Here is a 17,054-nt window from a genome sequence, read left to right on the forward strand (position 1 = left end):
CCCCCCCTCTCTCTGTACAGTATATTTTGCCCTAATGACTGTGAGATTATAAGATCTGTGGGATATCTGGCCTCCTATTTGTCAGTAGTTTTCACTTATTCTTTTTATTTGCTGACTGATGCTTTTGTCTCTGTCAGGAGGTGGAGGCCCTGTTTAAAAGTGAGAAGTGTCCGCAGGTTATCAGTGTGGAGTTTGCACACAATAACAACTGGTACATCACATTCCAGTCTGACACTGATGCTCAGCAGGTATTATTGACAAACACACACAAAGGGACTTTCTCATGGAATAAATGTTTGTATAAATAATTGGTAAAAATCATGTGAGGAATGTTTCATATTGTGTTATTTGCAAGTAAAAACCGCATTAATTTATTTACTATAATGGTTTATGACTTTTTAATCTGTATGATGTTTAACTTTGTTTGCCATTATAATTATTCATCAAATATGGTCATAATGAAATCTAAAAAGCTGTAGGTAAATATTTACACTTTGTGTTTTATATTAATTTATTATAGCTAAAAAGGCATTACAACAGCCATAGTAATTGGCTGATACAATAACAAATACGCACATCCGGTGTGCTGTTGTTGCATTAATAATGCCAAAAGTGTTTTTGCATTTTCTCTGCTGGTTTAATAACGGAAATGTTTTCTGGATTGACTCATGTCTCATTGTTTTACAGGCTTACAGATACTTGCGTGAGGAAGTCAAAACCTTTCAGGGCAAACCAATTATGGTGAGTGTACATTGTGCTGCCACCTCTTGTTAGATCAGCTGTAATTTAAGCACCCTGGATGTGTGCGTTCAATTTGTCACTCTAAACTACGCAAAAACCTGGTGTCCTGTCCACGTGCAGTAAACGAGCAACAGAAAAATGAGTTCAACCAATCAGACAGTTTTTTCCGGTTTTGCATTTAAATTTCCGTGTGTTTTATTTCTCTCCAAACTGGCTCTGTTTGTGTGTCCTTGAGTCGCACGCTGAGATGAGGAAACGCGTGCATGGTGCATCTGAAAAAGCAACATAAGCTGAGCATTACTTCTAATGCGGAGCGTTTCTAAACCTGTTGTCCAACAGACCATTAACATACTCCACAACATCAAACAAATGTTAGAAATAACTTCCGTCCTGATCTGATGTGGCTTCTTATCACCGAATGACGCAGAAATATATTCTATACTCGTACTGTAATAAAGGCTTTGTCGATTAGCTTGAAGTAATGTTGGAATAGGCTATATGACCCCCCCCATATCACACTGATGGTACTCAAAAAAATATATACTTTTTTTTTTTTTGTAACAATGTGAGTATTTATTGTCACTTGATGAAATTAATGCTTCCTTGCTAAAACAAAACAATTTTGTTTATTTAAAAAAAAAAAAAAGTGAATCTAAAACCTATGTTCAGAAACACAAATGTAGCTGTATATGAAAGATGTTTAGAGCAAATTTGGTTGTTTTGACCCAGTGATGATAAACTAAGCGCATGGAGGGAAGCAGGGAGTGATCAGAAGATTTTGGGAGATCTTTTTCTTCTCCTTTCCTGCTACTTTTATCTCGCTTTTCTTCTTTCTGTCTCTTTCTCCTTTAAGTCTCTGTCACTCCTGTCCCAGTGAGCGTTAAGATTATGAGATCTGAGGGTCACTTTGTTACCTTTTGTATTACAGTCATGAATGCTGAAGGTATAATCGCCTAGTTTGTAATCGGGGTTGTGATTGCAGGCTGAGCTGCAGGGGACCTGCTGCAATGTAGTCAGGGCAGTTGAACGGTTACCATGCCAACAGTTATTTGGTTCATTTAGCATATCACAATGTAAAGAGGTGCTTTGGCCATGTGTCACAAAAATGTGAATTCAACTTGGATGTGTGGGTTAATCTCAGCTGTTGATTTATCTCGCAGGCTCCATTTCCAAACAGCACATTTGTTAATGGCTTTGGCCCAGCAGGAAACTACAAAACTGGCTCCTCTCCAATCAGCCTTACGCACAACTACCCCCGCAACCGGTAAGATCCTGAAGCGTACAATTTGTTTAAAGAACCTCTTTCTTAGTCTATTCCTTTTAATAATAGGCTGGTTTTAATGAAAACTGACTTGTTTTAGGAAGGTCACATTAAAACCCTCTTGTAGACATTAACTTGCTTTGCTGCATTTCAAATATGTTTGTAAAGATTTGGTTTTATATCTCTTCATTTGGCTCACACTTTTGTCCAAAGCGGCTTACATTTTACTGAAGCTATACATTGAAAATGTTTGTTTTTTAAGAATCAGACTCATGACCTTGGCATTGCTGGTGCATCCTTTCCAATTTAATTTGTTGCACTTTTTGTCCAAGTGTGAAAATGAAGTTTACCCATGTTGATTTCATCTCGTATGCAGAAAGTGAGGCGGAGCTTTTGTGTTTGGCACACTGGAGTCACAATGACTTTATTCCTTTTCTTTCTAGACTTCCACTTTATTCCAGAAAGAATGTAATCAATGCCTTCAGGTAGATGTGATCTGCTTTTATCGGAGCATTTCTTTTTCCTCAGTTGTCATCTTGTGCATGTTCATGTACCATGCAAACTGATTTAAAAGATTAGAATGGCAGAACTGCATTGTGGTGATTGAAATGTTTAGTCTAATGTTAGACTAACGTTGTACCTAAGGGATGGGCTGTATCATCACTTGAAGCATTCCATAGTGATTGACCATCATGACTCCGCTAAAAGCTGCATCTTGACGCATGATGCCTTTCACAGTGAATGAATTGTCAGTGCATTGTCATCAGATCTGTCATGTTACCCTGTTTTGCATGTATCGTCTTTTGCTCTGTGTATGAGAGTTTCCTGATGGTGTCTTGGGAAGTACATGCATTATAGATATAGCATGGGGGTTGACCTGATATGAGATCTACAGGACAAGTTAGCCAGTAGCCTATTTATTGGCAAAAATGTGTCTAATGTACAAATTTTGGCTGAAAGGAAGTAAGCACAATCTTTTACACGAAGGAAGATTAGGGGCAGTTGTAACAAGTGGAGATCATATTTATCATGTTTAGGGATGCACGATATAGGATTTTTGCCGATATTCGATATGCTGATAATTTTCAACTCATTTTGGCCGATACCGATATATAATTATTTTTAGTTCATTTTTAACAAGAACTTATTTGTTAGAATTAAACAAAGTTTTTATAATGACAGTACATTGAAGATTTGAAAATAACTATAAATAAACTATATATTAATTAAATTATTATTATTATTTTTATTTTTTTTTTAGAAAGATGTAGTGGTAACCTTAACATTTTATTTTATGATTTAACATTTGTAAATGGTCTAAAGCAAGTTGTAAAAATTCTGAAACTTTTAGAGCTCACAATTTGTTTAAAAAATAATAATTACACGTTAATGAATAAATCAGTATTTTATTAATTTTTTTGTTTATATAAGCTTCATTTTATTAGATGTAGGCCAACAGCGCCCCCTACGGAACTCCTTACTGAGTGGGCATTAGGACCCTGGGGAGGCTGCCGCTGCAGCCACTGCACCTACTATTACTGTTTAGTCTATCACACACCAAACGCATCATTCTGTACATTTGGGATATGCCGGTATCAAATTTTCATGTTGCGATTAATTGCTCATGCTTTTATCACGGTATGCGGTATTATCACGATAAAAAAAGTGCTGTCATAATACAGTATAACAGGTTTAATAACTTTTTTCTTATAACAGAAATAACTGAACATTTAAATGCAATAAAGCAATTTACAGAAAAATGTATAAAGTTAAAAGTTTTACACAGATTAAAGTGCAAAAGAACTATAAAGACCAATAGGTATCACTTTACAATAAGACCTCATTAGTTAACCTTAGTTAATGCATTAACATTCACAACGAGCAATAGCTACATTTGCTACAGAAGTTAATAATCTTTGTTTAAAAAAATACAAGTCTTAGTTCATGTTAACTCATTAAATAACAGTTACAACTCTCGATTTTAACAACGTGTTATTAAATATTGGAATACCTAAGATTAATGAATGTTCAGAAGAATTTTTCATTGGCAGTTTAACTAATAAATTAACTAATGAAGCCCTAATGTAAAGTGTGACGAACAATAAAGAATCAAAACATTCAAACAATATCTAGGGCATGTTGTAGTCCAGATTAAAATGTAAAAAGTTTGAAAATAAATAGCCTATTAAGTCTAAATATTTAAGTATTTGGAGCTGTGATGAACATCATAGCAAATACACAAATCTGAATGGCTGTTTAAATCATTTAAACACGATTCAGAAACAAAGTATGCAGCTGCTTTGTTTACAGGGTTTCCGGGCTAACGGCTGCATTTACATGAATTATTAATATTATGCAGTTTAGCGCCATCTGCTGTCAGAGTGAAAGTGCGTTTTCATCCAGAGCGTCTCGCATGTTCCGCCATGTGCTTCTCGTCAGCGCTTGTTTACATCAGTGCCCACGCCTGTTTCACTCAGCTTACAGCGGTGTTGTGCATTTTGACCAGTTGATGGGAAAAGTATTCTTACAATGCATTCAAAATTTGGAATAATTTGGAATATAGAAGTATTCACGGTATTTAGAAGTGGCCACGATAACAATATCGTGCATATTCATTACTGTGATATATTGCATTACCAAATACCGGCACAAGTCTACTGTACATGCATTCTCAGTTTAAATGCAGGATCCAAAACCGTGAATCTAATCATCATTCAAGCAAAACTTTGCTTCAAGAATGAGCCACAATGCTGACGTGATCTAATCGCTAGCACACCCTGAGTTCATGTATTCTTATCTGCATAATTTTTCATATCAGGCCAATGCCGATATTTATATTTAAAGCCATTATCAGGCGATTCTGATATTGGTCCGATAATATTGTGCATCCTTAATCATGTTAGAACAACCTTTCAGCCTCCAGACCTTGCATCAGTGACTGCAAAGCACGTCCAGCCCATTTCTGCCCCCAAACCTTCATGCAGCCAATCAAACGCTTCAAGCACTGCATCTACACCACCTGACCCAACAAGCGCAACTGTCCAGGTAAATGCATTCATTTGCTAAATTCTAAATGTTTCTGTTGCTTGTTCACATCTGAAGGTCAGAATAGTGATGTCTGTCTGTTAACTTGAAGGTTTTATTGAATCCCTTTAGGAGCTGAGACGAGGATAGGTGCATGGGAACAAAATCAAACAAAGTTGAATCCAAAATAAGTAACGAACCCGCACACTATCAATACTTGCTAATTCTTAAACTTTAAACGCAACGTAGCAAGTATTGATACGTATTTTGGATTTAAATAATTTAAAGTGGAGTTAATGGCTATCATTCCGTTATATGCTTAATGGCTTTATTAAGAGCATTTCCCCCCGTCTGTAATACCCGTTTTCATTTGACGCGTTGGGTGTGCAGCACAGAGATGTGTAAACTAAAGCACCGGATTTTTCATCACGGTTTCACATCTGTTACGTAACGACTTTAATCTGGGTTTGAGTATTACATCAACATATCGCGAGATTTACATATAGTGAGCTAGCTGGATGAAGCCGTTCCAAAGGTGGGAACGCGGAGAGAGAGGGAACGAGCGAGAGAGGGAGGAGCAGGGTAAGTTTGTAAACACTTGAAACCCTTGGATGATGAACAGGCGACATGTAACTCATTTGGATTATCAGATGCGTTACAATAAGTGATTTCAAGTGTAGCAGCGCTGGTCGCGCGAATGGTGGAGGTGTCATGCGCACCGTGTGTACACTGCACGAGACGCGACACAATTAACGTTAATACATCCCCATTATAATCCATAATCTTCTCGCGCTGGCATTGTAGCTTCGTTTAATATAATGGGCGTGTTCTTGTTTTGTCTCTTCGCGTCGCTCGTTTGCAGTGTAAATGGGGTGTTAGAGCCTGTTGGCTCGTGTGTGGTTAGCATTAGCCAGTTAGCTTTAGTGATGGGAAGTTCGACTCTTCTCTGCGAATCGGTTCTTTTGGCGAGTTCGTTAAAAAACTGGGTTAAGTGATTCAGATATTACGTACGCTGCCACGTAATTGCGTCATCTCGTGGTCACTGTTTTGCCAAATTATGATATTAATAAAGTAACGTGTCTTATTTCAGTTGTTATTTAAAAACAAAATCTTTTTAAAACCTTAAATATTTTTGACGTTATTTTACTTTACATATTTTTACTAACGTTTTTGCACGTGTTGATAAAGCTGCCATACAATCACATCGTAAACATATCTACAATACATATTAATTGTAACATTTCCGCTATTTAACTATTAAAGTAGTTTTACGTTTCGGTTCACTCGAAATGCTCTTAATGTCAGTTATTTGATTCAGCTAGTTTCGTGGACGAGTCGTTCGGACTGGTCTTGTGAACCGGTTCAACCAATATATTGAACAGATCCGACTCAAAAGAACGATTCGTTCACGAATCGGACATCGCTTAGAACCTTTTAAACGAAACACACAGCGCGCCAGGAGTTAAGACAAATCCTCCGACATGTTATCTTTTCGTTAAAACGCTTGTTATGGCTTTATTACATTCGAGTGTGGAGTTATTGTATTGTATAGATTATTCTGGAATGGCTTACAGAAGAAACGCATGCTAGCTTGCGTATGTGTTGGTGTGATAAAGCTTTTGGTTTGAAGCGGGTTTAATTTAGCGGAAATGTTCTTTAAACAGGGATGATCTCAGACAATAGTCAAATGAAAGCGTCTTATCATGTAATCATCACGCACATTATGCAATCAGTTGAACCCAGCAGGCCTCTGTGCTGCAATGAAGTTTGGATTCCTGTCATCTGTCAAGAGACTGTACAACATGTCAAAGGCAAAGTTTGGGAGGAATTCTTTTAAATAGTGGTTTTATGGTCAGATGATTGTTTAACAAATTGAGTTGAAACGAATAGAAATGAGGTTTTTAAAAAGTCTGAGGTCTCATAAGATATAACTGTTCTTTCTGGATGGTGTTTAGAAGTGTCACAGGAAGTAGTTGATCTAAAATGGGAGACGATCGACCTTTTGTCTGCACTGCCCTGGGCTGTGGACAGGTAAGAGCTATTTTCTCGCATTATTACTCTTAAATGCTTCTTTTTATGATGGCCCTACCCTTCTGTATAAGGCGTTTAACCCCTGTGCAGTCCTGACACTTTAGTCCAAATGTTTAAGGTTTTGGGAGCCCAATTATAAAGATTTAAGAGTCTTTACGGCCTTTAATCTTGGGGCCAGCCAGTGACAGATTGTTGTCCAAAACTTTTATTCTAAAATCACACCAGCTGTTTTAATCCCTGCCACTGAGCAACTGTAAGAGGCTCCCATAGCACTGCATAACTGGATAACATAAGCCGTCATCAAAACAACAGATGGCCTGGTATCATCCACTGCTTCTCTGTTTCTAGCTTCCATCGGATTTGAATTAGGATGAGACGCAAATTGACGGAAAACTTTGAAGCGGGCTGATGCATATGTCTCTGTCGATGTTTCTCTCACGTTAGAGGTTTACCAACGAGGACCATTTGGCAGTGCACAAACATAAGCATGAGATGACGCTGAAATTCGGACAAGCTAGAACAGACACCGTTATCATAGCAGGTTTGTGTCCCCACATAGATGAATTTGTCATTCTGTTTGGTCAGAGTGCTTGTGTTAATGCCTGTTCACACCAAGAATGATCATACTGTGTTTATTATAAGCGCACGCTGAAGTTATGTAATCTACTGCTTTACGTTTTTCAGTTCTTTAAAGTCGGGTAGATTCTGATTGGCAATGTTTAATCAAAAAACATTCTGGAAATGATTCCAACGATATAGTTCATTTGTGTTGTAATAGACAAGGCTGGTTCACACCAAAGACCGTAACTACAACTATAAAGTTTTAAAGGGGTCATATGATGTGATTTAAATTTAGATATATAGAAAAACTTTCTCTTTGGAGTGTTACAAGCTCTTGGTGCATAAAGAAGATCTGCTTAAAAATTTGCTATTGACTGTTCAAATGCGGAATTCAAATTCTGTCACGCGACTCTGTTGCCCTTTCGGGCTTGAACTGATGGTAAAACTAACAACGTTATTAACTGTCTTGATATTTACTTTCAAAGCTGAAGCTCGCGATTATGGTAAGGGGCGTTACATTTCCGCCGGTGCTTGTGGTCTCCGGCCAATCACGATGCACTGGGTCAGCTGGCCAATCAGAGCAGACTGTGCTTGTCAAAGGAGGGGGCTTTGTTGAAACCGACGTGTTTGAGAGAGGCGGGCCATAGAGGACCTACAATAATGTACAGTATTTGAAAAATAATGTTTTTTTTGTACATAAAAGCATGTCAACATATTCTGTTACACCAAATACACCAAATAATGATCTTTAAAATAGCATCATATGACCCCTTTAATAATCATTCTAATTGTGTGAGTATAGGGACATCCACACTACAACTATAACAATGATGGCATAAAGGAATGATGTCATTTGTATCATTTTTTTGGAACATTTTTTTCCAGCTGATGAATAATACAAACATTGACAGCTAGTCAGAATCCATCCTGCTTTAAAGAGCTTGAGCATTTAAAGTGTCAGACGACAGGAGAGTGCTGTTGTACTACAAAATTTGATATATATTTCTTCTTCACCAATGACACAATAGTTAGTCGCCTTTGACTGTTTGTATTTGGTACAAATACTGTGTGTACTTGTTTAACTATACTTGTGAGGGCCTCACTTACATAGTGAAATAATATGACAACCCACTAGTGAGGACATTTTACTGGTCCTCATTAGTTAAAAAGGCTTATAAATTGGCCAGAGCATGTTTTGTTGTAAATCTAATGATTTGCACATGTTTCTGTGAGGGGTAGGTTTAGGGGTTGGGTTAGGGAATAGAAAATATCATTAACCTGATAGAAAATCAATGGAAGTCCATGCAATGTCCTCACTAATATAGTCAAACAAACGGCTGTGCGTGTGTGTGTGTGCAGATCAGACACCCACTCCCACTCGATTTCTTAAGAATTGTGAGGAGGTGGGTTTGTTTAGTGAGCTAGATGGCTCCTTCGAGCAAGATCTCCGAAAAACACAAGAGGAGGAGGAGAGGAGAATTAAGGGCACGGTAAGATTTCAAATAAGGAATGTGTAAAATATTAAAAGGTTATCAACTTAAATGCTCTGTTTGACAAAGTTTATTTAATGAACTTGATATCTTGAACCTCAAAGCTTCCAGCTCTACAGACACCTACAGAATTTAAAGAGAGGGAGGGGCCTCTTGAGATTGACTCCTCCCCTCCAGACAGCTCTGACTCCGCCTCCAGCATGACAAACAGCAAAGATGCAGTTGCCATGGCAAAAGAGCCTATTGCCATGAGGAAAGCCAAGGTGAATTCAAATTTGTGGCAAGAAATTTCTTTTTTTTTCTTTTTTTTTTTCCCCCCCAAGTTCTGCATATAATATTGTCATGTATCTCCCTTTTACAGGATGTTCCTCCACGAACTGCAGCAAGTTCCACCCCTACACCAACCATAGTTCGCCCAGGCTCTCTCCCACTTCACCAAGGATTCGACTCCATGAACCCAACTCAGCCCTCTCCCACCTCTGTTATCACCAGGACCCCTCCGTCAAACAGACTCAGGTACAAACACACTAGAGCAGAGGGCACTTCATGTTAAAAAGGTAGTGTGCCTTTTTTTTTAATGCATTATAGGTGTTGATCCAACCAAATTAAATCACTAGTCTGACTTTGTGATTGGTTGTGTTCATCCTCAGCAGTGAAGCAGTTTTACTCCTCTGAGTTGAAACTTTTTGTAATTGCATGAATCATTTCAGTGTTATTCACACCTCTGCTTCCTCACCCTTTCTGAGGAAAAAATGTCCTAAAATAGTGCCTTTGTAACTCTGTTTTCAGCTCGCCATCTGGTTCTTTTCCTATGCTGATGCAGCTTCCAAATGGTCAGACTGTTCCTCTGCTGCCCAGTCCAGGGCAGACTTCAGTCATATCGGTATGGAGATCTCACACACGTGCTCGTTATGGCATGAGTCAGGGTAGTCGATTATTTATTAGTCATCTAACTGGTCAGCTAGATAGAGTTAGTGAGGTCTGCAAGTTATGATTTGTTTTGTTTTAGTTTAAATATTTTTTACAATTATTATTAGTCTTAGTGCTGCTTTAAAGGGTTTGCATTAAAATACACAAATTCTTGGAGAGGATTTTATCAAGCTGAGAGTGTGCAATGCAGTTAAACTCTCTCTGAGAATTTGCTTCCCAAAATTCATCCCACAGAAACTACAACCAACAAAAAATTGGCTTTGCAGCTAATTCACTGCCTTTAAAAGTACATTTCTGGACAATTACTCTCAAACTTCTACATTTTATGTTATGTGCTTTTATCATTTTTATTAGTGTTTTTTTTTTTATTTATATTTAGTATTTTTATTTTTACTTCAGTTTTAATAATTTTGGTATTTTAGTACTTAATGATATCTTAATTTTTAGTTGGAAGTATTAGTGTGGAATATTTGAGTGGAACACTCTCTGCTTTTTTTTAACAGTTTTTTTTTTTCAGTTACTTGCACCATCAGCATGTTAAAAATAGTTCAACATTTATGCATTCTGTTGCACTCTGTCCAGCTGTTTTTTAATGCAAGAATGCATCTTATGTGAGCAGTCCTGTTGAACATGACCCTAAATCAGTCATTGTAATTATACAGATGGTCTTTAAGACCACTGACTTGTCAATTACGAAAATATATATCTTAAATCAAAACCATAGTAATTACTATTACCTTTACAGTATCTGTGATGACATTTTCCGCAATGACCCTCAAAACAAGTACACATCTGTTTTGTATTTGTGTCTATGCTTTGTGTTTAAAGTATGTTAAACCTGTGTTGCTGTGTGTGTATATATATATAGCTTGCCAGATCATCAAACCCAGTGCCCAATATCCCAGGGATTCCAGGCCCTCCTATTGGTGGAAGCAGCAGTGGCTCCTCCTCTCCGTCTGGATACAGTACACACTCTGATGCCAAGACGGTGAGAATGCGCACACCTACACCCACGCTAGCACATGCAGTGTTTACTTGGGTATAAATGCTTAACAATGGGCTTATTATGTAACGATTAACTAGCTACAAAAATGTAACAGCAGGTTTTGAGCATTCAATTAAATGTTGTGGTGTTTCCTTGTGCTTGTGTATGGGATCTGTCTCCATCTAGAGGCTAAAAGCAGCACTGTATCAGAGTCCTAGTGGACCAGCACCAATACAAAAAACAGATCAGACTGAGACACCATCACCTGCTCAACCACAGGTGCTCACAAACATCTCATACCCGTGTTACATATATGATAGTATTTGCCTGTTCCTTTTGAATAGGGTTTGTGAATATTATCAATTGCTAAATAAATGGGTTTAAATGGGATATTTCATGGTAAATTAAGCTCAACTAAAGCATTATATATCAGTATACACTATTTAACTGTTGACATATGCAGTTCTCAATCTATTTGACAGCTCATGCAATATCTTGCAGGTATCCCCTGCTCCACCAAAAGGAGGCCGCAGACGACGAGGGGCAGATATTGAGCCGGATGAGCGCAGGCGCCGTTTCCTTGAACGAAACAGAGCCGCTGCTTCCCGTTGCCGGCAAAAACGGAAAGTGTGGGTCAGTGCCCTGGAGAAACACGCTGAGGAGCTAGCTACTTCTAACGTCACGCTTACTGTGAGTCAAGCTGAAAAGATACAAGAAACAAGATGATTTTGATTCATTACTGTTAATTTTTTTTATTTTTTTTTAAAGAAATGAATACTCACACAGATGCATTATCTTGATCAGAAGTGACAATAATGAGTCCTACATTGTTACAAAAAAATCTGTTTCAAATAAATGCTGTTCTGTTGAATTTTCTAAACATACAAGAATCCGTAAAAATGTATCACGGTTTCCACAACAATATTAAGCAGCACAACTTTTTTCAGCGTTGATAATGAGAAATGAGCACCAAATCAGAATATTAGAATGATCATGTGACATTGAAGACTGGAGTAATGATTGCTGAAAATTCAGCTTTGCTATCACAGGAATAAATTAGAATGCAGAATTGGTGAGCGTAAGAGCTTTTATCAAGCTGAGAGTGTGCAGTGCAGTTAAACTCTCTCTGAGAATTTGCTTCCCAAAATTCATCCCATTTAAAGCACGGAAACTACAACCAACAAAACATTGGCTTTGCAGCCAATTCACTGCCTTTTAAAAGTACATTTCAGCACAACTACTCTCAAACTTCTAAATGCCTGCTGTAAGCAATGTTCGTGTTTTTTGAATAACCTGTAGGTTTTTTTTGTGAAATGTAATGGGTTTTATTCAATAAAAGGTTGTAGTTATTAGTTCAGTATTATTATTTTTTGAATGATTTTATAGAATGTATAAATATTTTGAATTGGCTTTTATTGTGTATTTTCAGTTTTCTTTTACAGTTTTTGTTATGGGCTTTTATCAGGTTTATTAGTGTTTTTTTCTTCCTCAGATTTATGTTTAGTATTTTTATTTGTACTTCAGTTTTAGTAATTTTGGTATGTTAGTACTTAATCTTGTTTAATTTTTAGTTGGGCGTATTAGTGTGGAATATTTGTTACCCATGGAGGAATGTGTGTTCTGACACTCTGCTGTTTTTTTTTGTTTTCAATTACTTGCACCATCAGCATGTCAAGTTAAAAATAGTTCAACATTTATGCATTCCGTTGCACTCTGTCCAGCTGTTTTTTAATGCAAGAATGCATCCTATGTGAACAGTCCTGTTGAACATGGTCCTAAATCAGTCATTGTAATTATACAGATGGTCTTTAAAGGGGTCATATGATGCGATTTCAAGTTTTCCTTTCTCTTTGGAGATTTACAAGCTCTTGGTGCATAAAGAAGATCTGTAAAGTTGCAAAGACTCAAATCTCAAATCCAAAGAGATATATAAGTTAAGAGTCAGCCACGCCTACCTAAAACAGCTTGTTCTAACACGCCCCCACATATCTACATCACTATGTGGAAATATTTACATAATGCCACCCAAATGTGCATGCAAAGAAAGAAGGCATGGTTTCAGGAACAGCAGTCGTGTTGATGCAGCTATGTCAGGGAGATGCTGTGTGATTCAGTGCGAAAGCAAAAGCACTTTATTTGGTCATTATTTTGGTCATATCATTGGTTAAGATTTATTTACAACAGAACAGCACAACCCAGATGTTCGAATTTGTGCAACGCATTTTATGGACGACAGTTTTTTTGAACCTAGAAGAATACAAGGCTGACTGCACAAAGGCTATTTATAAAAAATAAAAAAAGGGTAAATTCCGACTTTGCTATGACAATCTGGCGCTTCTTAATCAGCGACTGTAAGTATGTTTTGTTATTAGTTTAAGTATTCGCTATTGACTGTTCAAATGCGGAGTTTTGCGCAGCGCAGAGTCGTGTGTGTGTGTGTGTGTGAGAGGAACAGGGTCACATCACAGGAAAGTGAACTGCCTGTCAGAAATCATAGCACCTCAGCTGTCTTAACCGCGGCTTGTGTACAACATTATCACTGTGTCTGTCACGTGACTCTGTTGCCCTTTCGGGCTTGAACTGATGGTAAAACTAATGACATTATTAACTGTCTTGATATTTACTTTGAAAGCTGACGCTCGCGATTATGGTAAGGGGCATTACATTTCCGACTCGTGCTTGTGGTGTTCGGCCAATCACAATGCACTGGGTCAGCTGGCCAATCAGAGCAGACTGGCTTTTCAAAGGAGGGGGCTTTGTTGAAAATGACATGTTTGAGAGAGGCGGGGCATAGAGGACCTACAATAATGTACAGTATTTGTTTTTTGAACATTAAAGCATGTCAACATATTCTGTTGCACCAAATACACAAAATAATGATCTTTAAAATAGCATCATATGACCCCTTTAAGACCACTGACTAGTCAATGAGCACCAAATCAGAATATTAGAATGATCATGTGACATTGAAGACTGGAGTAATGATTGCTGAAAGCAACAGCTTTGCCATCACAGGAATCAATTACATTTTAAAATCTATTAAAAGAGAAAACATTTTACATTATATGAATATTTTACAATTTCACCGTTTTACTGTATGTCTGATAGATTTTGAATAAATGCAGAATTGGTGAGCAAAAGAGATTTCTTTTAAAAGAACATAACACAAACATGCACACAAATTTTACAGATCCCAATTTTTTGAACGGAATATTTATATTTTTGATCATGCCATTAGTTGAGCCAATGTCTAGCTGGTCATGCACTTTTTTGGGGTATAAACCTATTAATGGGTTTCTTATTGTTGTCTCTACATATTAAGCAGAGATAGTATATCCAAAAATGACATTTATGCACTTTGATCATAAGACTTCCTTGACACAGTCTTGTATATGTGCTTGACAGAATGAAGTGTCCGTGTTGAGGACTGAGGTGACACGTCTGAAGGAGCTGCTGTTGGCCCATAAGGACTGCCCTGTTACTGCCATGCAGAAAAAAGCATATCTCGGTACACCATCTATCCATCATCATCCTCCCACTCGGCCAACATATTTTCTTTATTTGTCCTAAATCCCTTATGCATAATCATCCTTCCTCCGTTTCCCTCCCTTTAGCTGCAGGAGTGGATGAGATTTCAGCATCGGCATTGGTGATGCCTGCGTCAGTACCGGCTCCGGTGTCGGTTAATGGTCTGAGTGTGCGTGCGGCAGAGGCTGTTGCTGTTTTAGCGGGAATGGGCTCGGGCCAGTGGAGTAACACAGCTGGAGATGCTTCCTCCCAATCGCAGCCCACGTCCAGATGATGAGCATGTCGTTCAGCCAATGGGAACTCAATATACTGTCAAAGGAGTGAATCCCCCTTTCCCCTCAAAACTGTCAGTCCTGGTGTGTTTGTAAATGCTCTCATGTGACAAATGGGAACCAATGTTACCACGCTCTGACCACACCCTGCTCACCCTTAGCCTATCACAGACTCTCCCCCGGGCTAAGTAGGGACATCATAGGACTCCCCTTTCAGACTGCAGACTAGGAAGCACTGCAGTGGAAATGAAGTCTCTTCTGTCATCTCCATAAAATACACCTTTACATTTACTTGTATAGATCTTCTCACTAATGCATTGAGTTGATATTTGTCTTGTTTGCAGGAATTTCTACTTATTTAGCTTTTTATCCAATGATTTTTATAATATATTATATTATAATATAATGATTCGTTGCATGATTCTGGCCACATTAGAAAGATGATTGCTACATTATGCAGATAAGTTTAACACATTTCTCGGTGACACTATCTCTCACATACTCACTCTTACCATTTTTCCCAGTTTCCCTTCCCCCCCCCCAATTTTACTGTTGTATCTAAAGTAACTTCTCTCAGGTCTGTGCTTCTGTGGCTGTTTTGGTGAAGATCGTGTCCCACATTTAGCGTAACCTGGCACCGCAGAATGGGCTCACAAAGGCTTAAGAATGGAGAGAAAATATATTTTTATATTTGAATATCGTTATTGGTTTGTCTGTGTTTTGCAATATATATATATGGATATAACGGGTAGCGTAACCATGAGAACATGTTTTAGATCAGTATGATTACGATATGATCTGCTGAATTATAGGTATCTTTAACCAAAATACATAAATCTTTTGCATTTATGTTAGACCCCAAAGTTTAAGTGCATCTGGTCTCATAACAGGGAACACACGCACAAAAACTCACGCGTAATGACTCTTATGCTTGCATTTCGTGAATGTACAGTAGTTAACTAACCCGGCTATGAATGTGAAGTCTCGTTTCAAAATGGTTGAAATGCATTTGAGTAAGTTGGGTGTTAGAATGGCGTTATAGAAATAAAAACATTGTTTTTTCTTTTTTGGGGCCTGAAAGACTCACACTTGGCCACCCTGAATGAATTTCAACTGGTGCGCATAACTAACACATAACTTAAGTTGCATTCCATTAAACAGTTGATGTCTGATTACTTTTTAAATAGGATAATCTGCATTAGTTTAAGCTAACTGTTGCTGTTTTTTAAAATCCAACTTTGAATATGATTTTTTATGGAAGCCCATTTCTGCCACATAAGAAACAAATCATGCCGTGATAAATCATATCTATGACATAAAAAAACTAAATTATGACATAAAAGTCAAAATTACTGCATAAAAAGTCATAATTACATCAAAGGTTGAAATAAAAACAAAAAAATAGGTGTCATTTATTTTTTGTTTTTGTACGTTATGAATTTCTATCATAATTTTGACTTTTTATCTCATAAACATATGTTTTAATGTTATCTTTTTATCTCATAATTAAGATTTACCAAGTCATGTTTTTTTTTTCTTCTTCTTATGCTTAGGAAATTGGCTTCATAGGTTTTGGACAATGGCATAATTTTTCCTCTTGTAATGCATTTTGCTTAGATGATGTTTAGATGATCTAGGTGTTTTTTTTTTAATGATCCAATCTGCCATATCAGTTTCTGTCACTGACCTTCCTTGCATCTGGATTTATCCTCTTTAGAAGTAGAACGTACTGCTTTCCACAGTGTGTATAACTCACTGATCCCAAATTGTGTAATGTAAAGCCCTTAAAGACTTGTAAATATGAAATGAGTGTCAGCGTACAAACATTACTTACTGTATGATATTGACTAACTGAAACGGTCCTTAAGATATGTTATAATTAAACATTGTTGGAACTCTAGCCTCTTGTACATTCAATGAGATGCTTTGAGCTGGTTTTCTGCATTTTTTATCATCTTGTTTTGAAGGTGTTCTGTTCCACTGTATATAGAGGTGGTATGGTGGGGTTTGTGTGCGTGACCGCTCTGTGTATATGGAATAGCTTGAATGACGTGCATAGCCTATGCATTCTGTTGTTTAGCAGTGTGAGCAATATAAACATTACAAGCCTTGTATATGTGTATAATATAATATTTACAATGATATGGACACAAGTAAAGATATATTTCTTAATTAACATGTTATCACCCATTCACTACAACCCTTATCTCTAGTCTAAAACTACCTTAAGA

At 37.4% G+C, this 17,054-nt stretch overlaps 2 protein-coding genes across 6 annotated transcripts in view; both read left to right on the forward strand.

Moving 5' to 3' along the window:
* LOC107582796 (la-related protein 4-like) overlaps positions 1-1,030 on the forward strand; it is a 4,716-nt gene extending 3,686 nt beyond the window's left edge. Inside the window, exons 6-8 of the mRNA XM_016268818.1 lie at positions 138-248; positions 688-741; positions 977-1,030. Of these exons, the coding sequence (XP_016124304.1) occupies positions 138-248; positions 688-741; positions 977-1,030 (219 nt within the window). The remainder of the gene's footprint in view (positions 1-137; positions 249-687; positions 742-976) is intronic.
* A 4,394-nt stretch (positions 1,031-5,424) lies between these two features.
* On the forward strand, positions 5,425-16,163 carry LOC107582698 (cyclic AMP-dependent transcription factor ATF-7-like). 5 transcript variants are annotated; one of them, XM_016268625.1, is made up of 12 exons: positions 5,425-5,608; positions 6,982-7,057; positions 7,502-7,598; positions 8,978-9,108; positions 9,213-9,371; positions 9,470-9,624; positions 9,898-9,991; positions 10,907-11,026; positions 11,210-11,302; positions 11,525-11,713; positions 14,429-14,531; positions 14,638-16,163. In XM_016268625.1, exons 2-12 carry the CDS (start codon positions 7,010-7,012, stop codon positions 14,823-14,825), a joined length of 1,377 nt encoding a protein of 458 aa, XP_016124111.1. In that variant the 5' UTR covers positions 5,425-5,608; positions 6,982-7,009; the 3' UTR covers positions 14,826-16,163. The 5 variants fall into 5 exon arrangements, with proteins under 5 accessions (XP_016124111.1, XP_016124114.1, XP_016124115.1 ...); XM_016268627.1 differs by lacking the exon at positions 5,425-5,608 and adding an exon at positions 5,624-6,877; XM_016268626.1 differs by lacking the exon at positions 5,425-5,608 and adding an exon at positions 5,624-6,837.
* The last annotated feature ends 891 nt before the right edge of the window (positions 16,164-17,054 follow it).

This window comes from Sinocyclocheilus grahami, unplaced genomic scaffold, assembly GCF_001515645.1.
Source record: "Sinocyclocheilus grahami isolate Dianchi unplaced genomic scaffold, SAMN03320097.WGS_v1.1 scaffold47.1, whole genome shotgun sequence".
Classification (NCBI taxonomy): Eukaryota; Metazoa; Chordata; class Actinopteri; order Cypriniformes; family Cyprinidae; genus Sinocyclocheilus; species Sinocyclocheilus grahami.

What these genes read in the sequence shown, in the direction of transcription:
- LOC107582698 (XM_016268625.1), top strand. Translation starts at nt 7,010, where the DNA reads ATGGGAGACGATCGACCTTTTGTCTGCACTGCCCTGGGCTGTGGACAG. An exon ending in CTGCCCTGGGCTGTGGACAG is followed by an intron (nt 7,058 to 7,501) that starts GTAAGAGCTATT and finishes CTCTCACGTTAG; the next exon opens with AGGTTTACCAACGAGGACCA. An exon ending in TTGCCATGAGGAAAGCCAAG is followed by an intron (nt 9,372 to 9,469) that starts GTGAATTCAAAT and finishes TCCCTTTTACAG; the next exon opens with GATGTTCCTCCACGAACTGC.